Source organism: Zingiber officinale, chromosome 2A (assembly GCF_018446385.1).
Source record: "Zingiber officinale cultivar Zhangliang chromosome 2A, Zo_v1.1, whole genome shotgun sequence".
Classification (NCBI taxonomy): domain Eukaryota; kingdom Viridiplantae; phylum Streptophyta; class Magnoliopsida; order Zingiberales; family Zingiberaceae; genus Zingiber; species Zingiber officinale.
The window spans coordinates 101,282,965-101,292,660 of record NC_055988.1 but is presented as its reverse complement, the minus strand read 5'-3'; the positions used below and the strand labels follow the sequence as shown (position 1 = coordinate 101,292,660).

Here is a 9,696-nt window from a genome sequence, read left to right as displayed (position 1 = left end):
GCCATTCCCTAATCACGCAATTATCTTAATCCAGCGGTGCAACCGCCTCCATTCAAAATCTTCGTTGGCTTCATTTGTTAATCGGCATCTTCATTCGTCTTCTAAATCGAACAAACGTGGCGTGCCTGCGCAAGAACCTGCGCCACAACGGAAAGGACGTCAGTGGATGCGTCCGCCGTTACGCTTTTTTTTTTTAATGGGAGGGGCATTTTCGTCATCGACTCGCCCAACGCCACTTTTAAAGGCCTTTAGCGGGAGTCGCGATGAATGAATGCGAGCCGACGCACAGGGCTCCCATGTGTATGGGTGAGCGGAGTGAGTTGGCGTCGGGGGTTGAGATCTGACCTGAAAGAGGAGAGGGGGACGGTGGCGCTGACGGAGATGACGCCCGGCGTCGTCAGCCACAGAGGAGGAGTGGAGGACCAGCGCCTTCAGCGGCAGATGGGGTGCATGGCGGGGCTCCTCCATCTCTTTGACCGCGGCTTCAGTGGCCGGAGGCGTAGTTTCTCCGTCCGCAGCCTTCCCGTAGCCTCGGTGAGATGGTCGCTGGAGAGTGTTTTCGGTGGTGTGGTTGTTTTTTTTTTCTCTGATCGTTGAATGAACAATTGCAGACGGCTGGGTCGGCTTCGCCGTCAGCCAAGTCGGAGGCTTCGTCGGCATTGTCGGTCTTCAAGGAGAGCCATCTTCCACCGCCTTCGCCGTCGATTGCTCGCCCTTCCTCCGAAATGGACGGCGTCTCGGGGGAGACTCCTGCGCGGCGGTCTCTTCCCCTGCCGCTCCAGGCCTTCGAGAGCGCTGACGAAGGGAAGACCTCATGGAGGACGATCCGCGACTCTCCGAGGCTCTCTCTCGATAGCCGCGCGGTGGTTGATTCCAAGGGTAAGATCCGTCCGCGAGAGATCCGTACGGCTGTGTCGGTCAGCACCGGGAGCCCAACAGACGCCTCCGAAGCGGGAGAGGAACAGAGGCGGTCCCCAAGCGTCGTCGCGAGGCTAATGGGGCTCGACGGCCTTTCGAGCGATGACCGGGAAGGTGGATCTGCTCCTGATCGGGTCGAGCTCCGGCGATCCGCCTCTGAGGCACGCTCTCGGAAAGACCCGTCGTGCCACGGCGTTGACCCCGGCTCTCCGGCGCCGGCGGAATCTGAGCCAATATCTGCGGAGGAATTCTTTAAGTCGATCAGCGTTTCTAAATTCAAGCTCACTAACTTGACGATGGCAAAGCCGCAACTCCAGAGGAAGATCTTCGACGTCCAGGACTTCTTCCCCGAGCCGAAACAGTCTTGGGCACTTCACGGCGAGATCGAGAAGTGGCTCCGGATGCGAGGATTCAACGATTCGACGAAGGGCACGGAAACCGTAAAGCAGATTTTGGAGGCGCTTCAGCTCAAGGGGCTCCTCCACCGCAACCATTCTCACTTGGTCAATGACCGCCGCAATCCTTTTGCCTACCAACGCAGTAGCGATGTTGTTCAAACTCCAATCGTGATCATGAATCCAGCAACCAAACCGCCTCGGCTTCCGCCCAGAAGTGGCGCCAGTCGCCAGAGCCCTCCTCCTATCCGCCGCCAGCCCACGCCGGTCGATCGCCCGACCAGTGGAAGGAATGAGCAAAGGAATCGAGGACTGCGATCGCCTGAGAGCCTAAGCTCGCCGGTGAAGCGGCTTCCGGATAATGCGGCAGTTCAGAAGAGTTCGATGCGGCCACCAACAATCTCTCCGGTGTCTTCCCCCAAACGCAGCCCAAAGCGATCGGGGTCCGATCCGCTTCGATCGCCGAGGATTCAACGACCAACAGCTGATCCATCCCGAGTAGGGAAGAACTATTCACCCGCGGAGGACGATACCTTCACCACATTTTCCGAGAGCAGTGGCAGTGCGTCCTCCCAGTTAGACTTCGAGGTACAACTATTTTTTGTCCTCGTTGGACGCGAATCAAATCGAGATTGTAAATCCATTACGTGGCTTTGACGACACAGAGATCGCTGGCGGAGGAGTACAGATCGGGACGTACTGTTTTGCAGCGATGCAACAAGCTGGTCGACAGCATTGCGGAGTTCACCGGGGCGGAGAAGGTTACTGTGGTGGACCGGCAGCCGAGCCCCGTCTCCGTTCTTGACTCCCTCTCATTCCTTGGCTCGCCTTCTCCCTCGCCGCTCAGCAAGCGATGCATCGATTTCAAAGGTATGACCCACAATCTCTTCCCCCGATCAACTAATCGTCCTCCGCCATTTTTCTTCGACCATGAATGCTGATGCGCTCCTATCTGCAGATCGGCAAACGGACGAGTGGGAGGAGTCGCAATGGTCCTCAACCGAATCGACCAACGACGGAGACGTGGACATCTGGCCGGAGGATGTGGACCACGACTACGCCTACGTGTGCGAGGTCGTCCGCGCCTGCCACCGCTACAAGGAGTCGTGCGGCGCCGTGTACGCGATGCTGGAGAAGCGCCACGCCGGCGACTCGTGCAAGGCGGGCCGCCTCCACCGCCGCCTCGTCTTCGATACCGTGGCCGAGATCCTCGACAGAAAGCGCCGGGTCTCCTGTCGGGAAGCCTTCTCCCGCACCGCTCCCTCTTCGCCGGCGCGTCTCGCCGGGGGCGACGAGCTGCTTCTGCGACAGGTGTGGACGGAGTTGCAGCGCATACGCGAACAGCTGGAAGCTGAGGGGGAGGAGAACAACGTGGAGGACACCGCCGTGGTCAGCGCGGTCCGGAAGGACATCAACGCAGGGCTGACCGACGGTTGGACCAGGCCGGGCGCCGAAATGTCCGACGCCATCCTCCACATCGAGCGCCTTATCTTCAAGGAACTCGTCTCGGAGACAATCCACGATCTCGCCGCCGCCACCTCCCGCCGCCGCCGCCGCCTCCCCCGCCGCAAGCTCGACCTGTAAATCCGAATTCGCCTTTGTTCACCTCCGAAACGCAGCGCTTGGATCCATTTTGAACGGACGCGATGTAACAAGGTTGTAACCATCACATAAGTAACAAGCCAATTCGTGGGCCACGCTGGTTAGATCATGGGCCTGGTGTCAATTCGCAACTGTCAAAGTGCGTGACAAAGGCAAGTGGCCTTGTCTCGGGCTGCAGCAGCAAAGCCCACCCCACCAGCCCACACAATCAAATGCGGTGGGTCTCTGACGTCTGTCCATGTCTCAAACCGTAGCGTGCGATCATAGACAGGCACGCCCAACGTTACCTCGTTCATCGTTTTCTAGTATCATCAAACTAACTGCGAGGTATATAATTTCATGGGCAACCCATCAATTGTTACACCCAATACGATTCACGGAAGCCACCGGGAAGCTTCCGTGTTTAGCTTCAGAAAACACTCTTGTTTACCTTCCTAGAAACTCGAGAGAAATCCAATACAAATTAGTATATGCTCGCCTTATGGAGATAGAGAAATTTCTTCCCCTTGTAGGATCCTATTTCATGGAAACTTCAGTCAATGGTCTATATATTCTTATTCACTCGTCACTACTGACTGCAAAATCTATCTCCTTTCCCTTAAACTTCATTACTCAAGACCTCCATGGATCCTTTTCAAGAAAAGAATTTCCTGGCATACCTAGCTGATCACCAGGAGGCTTTCGCCCTCTTCGACAGGAACGGAGATGGTACTTTCTTTTTTGGCTTTGTCATCGACATCTTTCTCCCTTTATTTCCTCTTTTGATTTGAGAATGTGATAGGCCACATCACGCCTCAAGAACTGGAGTCTGTCCTTCAATCCATGGGTTACCATCCAACCAGAAAAGACCTGATGGATATGATCAAGGAGGTGGACACAGATGGAAATGGAACCATTGAGTTAAATGAGTTTCAGGACATAATTTTTAACGCGATTACGGTAATTTAGCTGTGCTTAACATTGTTGGGATTAACGATATGTTTGTCATAAAATCTTGCCTTTGTAGGAGGCTAATGCTGAGGATGAACTGAAAGAAGCCTTTAAACTTTTTGATAAAGATAACAACGGATTAATCTCTCCCAATGAGGTAAATGATAATCTTCTTAGGCTAATGTTCAAAGATCTGATCTATTAACTAGCAATCGCCTTCTTTAGGTCAAAGCAGGGCCGACCCTGACTTTTGGGGGCCCTAAGGCGAAAAGAAAAAAGAAATCTCTATAGGAATTTTTTTTTTACTAACATATAATTTGAATATTATTTAATAGAAAAATTTTAAAATCAATATATTTCTTTTAAAATATGATAAACTTCATACAAAATATATTTCTCAAGATTCATCAAAAAATACAACACTATACAAAATATGTTTCCTAAGTTTTTCCAAAAAAAGTATAATACCTACAAATACAAAAAATATATATATAAAAAAATCTATAGTATTTTAAAAAGTAAAATCATCAATAAGGTCTTCAAAATCAAGTTTTTCTAACATCTCATTTTCAATACATAAAATTGAAGCACAGATCTCTTGGATCACTTTTTTGTGGTCCAGGAGATGTACCACTCGTATTTGCGGTCGGATCGTGGTCGCGATCCGACCGTAAATTGTTGCGATCGTTTCCTGGGTTCATCGTTCCCACCAAGTTATAGTTTTTGTTCAGAGTTGGCGGCCGGAGGTCTCCCGGAGGCCTCCGGTGGTGGATAAGTGGCAAGGTTACTTGGAGCCGAGCGAGGGTATCCTCCAGGCCGCCCGCTGCAGACAAAACTATAAGCTGGTGGGGATGGTGAACCCAGGAAGGGATCGCAACCATTTGCGACCGGATCGTGGCCACGATCCCGCCGCAAATACGAGTGACACATCCGCTGGACCACAAAAAGTGGTCCAGGAGATCCTGCCTCATAAAATTGTCAAGTCATTTATATTCAAATTATTATCATCATTTTCTCTCAATTCTTCCTGCTCATTCTTTGCATGATTATGATCATCATTTTCTCTCAATTCTTCCAGCTCATTGATTGCATGATTATTTAGTTCTTCTTGATTAGTTGATTGTTGCTCATTTGTTGTATGATCATTTAGTTCTTCTTAATTTTCTTTTTGTAATTCATCAATTGAATCTTCAATTGAAGAACTAGCTTTAAAAAACTTACGAAGAACGTTGTGAATTTTAATAATCTGTTCCACTCTTTTTCTTTTGTTTTCTTTTTTGACTTCAAGATTGATATTTCTTTGGAAACATGTTTATACTATAAATTTCAAGTGTAAAAATAAAACATCCAAAAAATCAGCAACAAAGCTAATAATGAAACAAAAACAAACAGTGAAAATGATAGTCAAAGAACAATCAAGCTTGGTTTGTGCTTGAAGCAATTGATATAATCTATTTTATGATGATTAAAATTGGGATGATTTATTTAAATGCTTTTAAATCGTAAGAAAAATTATAAAATATTGACTCTAATATAATATTAAAAATCAATATTGAATATTGACAATAAGAAAAAATATAAATGAGTAGATAACTTACGTTGTAAGTTTATATATTGATGAATGAGATTATTGATAAAATTAAAATTTTAATTGGATGATAAACTTTTTTGATTTAATTAGAAAAGATTTTAAGGAGAAGAAGGGAGGAAATTAATATTCAAGATTCATACTTTACCCTTCAGTCTTATGACTTCAAACAAATTAATGAAAAAAGAGTTGTACAATAAATAAAATCTACAATAGAATTTTAACATTCCTTTTTTTTCTTTCTTTTATATTTTTTCTTAAATTGTAATAGAATATATATATATATATATATATATATATATATATATATATATATATATATATATATTGACCTTTATTAAAATAATTCAATAAAATATATTTTTTAGATTTTTATTAAAGTAATCTAATTATATATAATATATATTATATATGCATATCAAATTTAGGGGCCCCTAAAAATCAGAAGTCCTTGTCTGTCGCCCTTCGATGACATATCTCAGGATCGGCCCTGGGTCAAAGTCAATTAAAATGCAAGATTTTTGTCAATTTCATCAAGAACTGTCTGCTAATTACAAATTCTGCACGCAGCTCATGAGTGTCATATGCAATCTTGGAAAAGAAGTAGAGTATGATGAAGTTGAGGCGATGATTAAGGAAGTCGATCTCGATGGCGATGTGCACGTGGACTTTCGTGAATTCAGCCGAGTAATGGGAGGGTGGCAACTGAATCTGCCTTCTGCAAATCAGGCATCCACCTCTTTTGATTGAACTGAAGCATTCTGATATGGTATCAAGATATTTTTGTTGTTTCCATATAAATGGTTCACATGTTGTTTGATGGTGTGGAATTACTTAGTTTGCTGTTAGTGACTTAAAAACCTTTGATTTGGTCATCAGCATGTTGTCGATCGACTCATGTGTTTGATTGGTTGACATTTTATTTATGCTCTTTGTTTTTATCATTCATTTGTGTGGCTTGTTTGATGTTCGTGTGTTATATTCAAATTGCTCGTTTTGGCGGGAAATAACGGACGGACGTGGAAGGCCCGAATCAACTGGTTTGAAGGAGAGCGCTGCAGTCCAGCTCTATAAATAGCTGAAAGGTCGGAAGTCGCTCGAAAATTCTTAAATCGGAGTCAGATTCAAAACCTCTCCTTCGTCTCTCACCTCTCGCGTTGGGTTTCGGCTCTGGGAAAGAGAAGATGATCGAGGAGCACGGCCAACTGCAGCTGGTGGACCGGGAAGATGAAGATGAAGAAGAGCTCTTCGAGTCGATCGACAAATGTAAGTTCGGATCCGCAAATCTTTCTCGTTTTGCTGGTATTGGTTTTTATCGATCGTTGTTTAGCTCGTCGCTTTGTTGGAACAGTTAGGGTTCGGATTCTGATCATCCATTCCTTAGTTAGTTTGGATCTGATGGGTTGGTGTAGGAGTGTTTGTTCGATCATATTCTGGTCTCGCTGGGAGATTTGTTTTGTCTTGGCTTTCTCGAATCGCTTGCTAGTTCTCTGTAATTTGATCGATTGAGTGGGACTTGCAGTGATTTCGCAAGGGATTAACGCGGGCGACATTAAGAAGCTCCAGGATTCAGGGATCTACACTTGCAATGGTCTAATGATGCACACGAAAAAGGTTAGATCTATGTTTGTGCTTCAGATCTCGTTAGAAACATTGAGCAATCAATCACCATTTTCGCATCTTTTCTAGAACTTAACGGGGATCAAGGGACTATCCGAAGCCAAGGTGGATAAGATCTGCGAGGCTGCTGAGAAGCTCGTGGTTAGGCACCTTTCCTTCATCTCCATTTTTTTTTTTCTGAATCGCCCTAACTCGCTTCGTTATTTTGATCTATTCAATCCATTTCCCTGGTTCACGAATCGCAGAACATGGGTTACGTAACCGGAAGCGATCTGCTTCTCAGGGTAAGATCACATCCGATCCGTTGAATGACATTTCAACGGCCGATCTTTCCAGCTGACCTTACTCTATTCCACAGAGAAAGGCGGTGATTCGAATTACCACGGGGAGCCAAGCTTTGGATGAACTCCTTGGCGGTAATATCAAAAATATTCCCTCTTCTAAACAGAAATATCACAACACTGATTGAAATTAAACAGGTGGAATCGAGACCCTCTCAATCACTGAGGCATTTGGAGAATTCCGGTTCGAAACTTTTATGCAACTGATCTTATATTCCCTTTCGCTCCACCTGTTTTCTAGTATAATGCAACTTAAACTGAGTCGTGATTGTCCGCCAAAAATCGAGCAGATCAGGGAAGACGCAATTGGCGCACACGCTCTGCGTATCGACGCAGGTGCATGTCATTTGATCAATTCAACACACTGGAGATTTCCTCTTCTTATGACTCACTCAGCATTTTTGCTCTCGACAGCTACCGATCCACATGCACGGAGGCAACGGGAAGGTCGCGTATATCGACACCGAGGGAACTTTGTATCCTTCTGATCCCCAATTAAGTTATCTTCTGTGATTGATTGGTTTGGAGGTAAACAACACTTGAAATGTCCACGTCTTTCCTTGATTGAATCTCCAGCCGTCCAGATCGGATCGTGCCGATTGCAGAGAGGTTTGGGATGGACGCTGGGGCCGTTCTTGATAACGCAAGGCCTAGAATTCTTCTTTCACCTCCTTAAATTCTTTTTTTATGCTTAGATAAAAATGACTAATTCCGATTCATTTGTGCACGTTGGAAGAGCAGATCATATACGCGCGTGCCTATACTTACGAGCACCAGTACAATTTGCTCCTCGGCCTCGCCGCCAAGATGTCCGAAGAGCCCTTCAGGCTTCTGGTCCAAAACTGGACCCTAAACTATGTCTTCATTTTGTTTTTTAATCACCTGCCGCTGTTAACTTTGAATTAGCCTGTGTGGGATTGCAGATTGTGGATTCCGTGATCGCATTGTTCCGGGTCGACTTCTCTGGACGCGGCGAGCTTGCCGAGCGCCAGGTTTGCTCAATGCGCTCATCTCACAGTCACACAGCACAAGCTCATATTATATTTTGTCTTGTTCTTCAACCCCTCTTTTGCAGCAAAAATTGGCGCAAATGCTCTCCCGCCTGATTAAGATTGCCGAGGAGTTCAATGTGGCAGTCTTCATAACCAACCAAGGTTAGATTTCGGATCTCGACATGTGTTCTTAATAAATGATTTGCGTTTTATGGACAAACAAATCTTCTTTTAAAAAAATATTATATATTATTTTAATGTGCAATTAGTATTAATTCCCTGCTCGATAGAAAGATGCCAAAATGGATTCTAATAACAAGCAGTTTGTGTTGAAAGATGTGAAATATAACTAGCAACTATTGTCTTAAGCATTTTTGTTCATCGATGCTGATTTTTTATAATCGTCAGAATTCGTATTTCTTTTTTGTTATTGTTAGTAATTGCTGATCCTGGAGGAGGTATGTTCATATCGGATCCTAAGAAGCCAGCGGGAGGTCATGTGCTTGCCCACGCCGTCACCATCCGACTCATGCTGAGGAAAGGCAAAGGCGAGCAGCGCGTCTGCAAGATGTTTGACGCTCCCAATCTTCCAGAGGCTGAAGCCATATCCTTCAAATTTATACAACTTTATTATTTTTTTTTTTTGTTATTCCAAATCTATGAAACTATTAACAATATGAAAAGATAAGAGTTTCGACTGAATTAATTGTAAAACTAGATCGTCAAATAGTGGTACTAAAGCAAGTTCAATGTCGAAACCTTTTAGAGATAATAGGCTCAGCTACTTAAAAATATCAAAAGAACTGATTTGATTTGTTTTATTATGAAATCTTTTACCTTTTTTGCTGAAAACAAATGGTGAAAATGGAGAATGATCTGTTGATATCTTTGACCCAGGGATTACGTTTTCCAGATAACTCCAGGAGGCATTGCGGACGCTAAGGATTGACAACGTTCAAGGCATGTATCTTCTCTCTAGCGGACAGATAGCCTAAAGAAATAGTTTAATTTCTATCGACGCTTTTGCTCTTGCTCTTTAAAATTTTTGGATAGAACATAAACAATGTCCTCTATTTTTTTTTTTTGCTGCTTATATCTGTCCAGGAGAAAGAAATAGTATATACTCATAATAGTATATCTTTGTTATTTTGCGTTTCGGATTAACCGATCCACTCCGTTCTTAGGTACTTTAGTGTTTGTTGAGCTGCATCTATCGCTCCATTTCATTTTTTTTTTTTACAATAATTATTTTAAAATACCACACAGAAGAAATGGGTAGAAAATTACGGCTACATCAAAGAATCATCCAC

General features: G+C 44.6%; 2 protein-coding genes across 2 annotated transcripts; both read left to right on the top strand.

Annotated features, from left to right (window-relative positions):
• The first annotated feature begins 271 nt into the window (after positions 1-271).
• On the top strand, positions 272-3,024 carry LOC122041749 (protein LONGIFOLIA 1-like). Its single transcript, XM_042601537.1, has 4 exons — positions 272-534; positions 612-1,901; positions 1,979-2,183; positions 2,272-3,024. The coding sequence occupies exons 1-4, from the start codon at positions 382-384 to the stop codon at positions 2,895-2,897; spliced, it is 2,274 nt and encodes a 757-aa protein (XP_042457471.1). The 5' UTR covers positions 272-381; the 3' UTR covers positions 2,898-3,024.
• A 460-nt stretch (positions 3,025-3,484) lies between these two features.
• On the top strand, positions 3,485-9,528 carry LOC122041750 (meiotic recombination protein DMC1 homolog). Its single transcript, XM_042601538.1, has 17 exons — positions 3,485-3,623; positions 3,697-3,854; positions 3,922-4,002; positions 6,004-6,699; positions 6,956-7,047; positions 7,123-7,194; positions 7,299-7,337; positions 7,412-7,469; positions 7,533-7,578; positions 7,685-7,730; positions 7,809-7,870; positions 7,971-8,037; positions 8,136-8,228; positions 8,318-8,386; positions 8,470-8,548; positions 8,824-8,990; positions 9,291-9,528. The coding sequence occupies exons 4-17, from the start codon at positions 6,618-6,620 to the stop codon at positions 9,333-9,335; spliced, it is 1,017 nt and encodes a 338-aa protein (XP_042457472.1). The 5' UTR covers positions 3,485-3,623; positions 3,697-3,854; positions 3,922-4,002; positions 6,004-6,617; the 3' UTR covers positions 9,336-9,528.
• The last annotated feature ends 168 nt before the right edge of the window (positions 9,529-9,696 follow it).

Coding starts and splice junctions, on each gene's coding strand:
- LOC122041750 (XM_042601538.1), top strand. CDS start 6,618: ATGATCGAGGAGCACGGCCAACTGCAGCTGGTGGACCGGGAAGATGAA. Junction 8,229..8,317: donor AAGAGCCCTTCAGGCTTCTG/GTCCAAAACTGG, acceptor GTGGGATTGCAG/ATTGTGGATTCCGTGATCGC. Junction 8,549..8,823: donor AGTCTTCATAACCAACCAAG/GTTAGATTTCGG, acceptor TGTTATTGTTAG/TAATTGCTGATCCTGGAGGA.
- LOC122041749 (XM_042601537.1), top strand. CDS start 382: ATGACGCCCGGCGTCGTCAGCCACAGAGGAGGAGTGGAGGACCAGCGC. Junction 535..611: donor GCAGCCTTCCCGTAGCCTCG/GTGAGATGGTCG, acceptor GAACAATTGCAG/ACGGCTGGGTCGGCTTCGCC. Junction 1,902..1,978: donor CCTCCCAGTTAGACTTCGAG/GTACAACTATTT, acceptor TTGACGACACAG/AGATCGCTGGCGGAGGAGTA.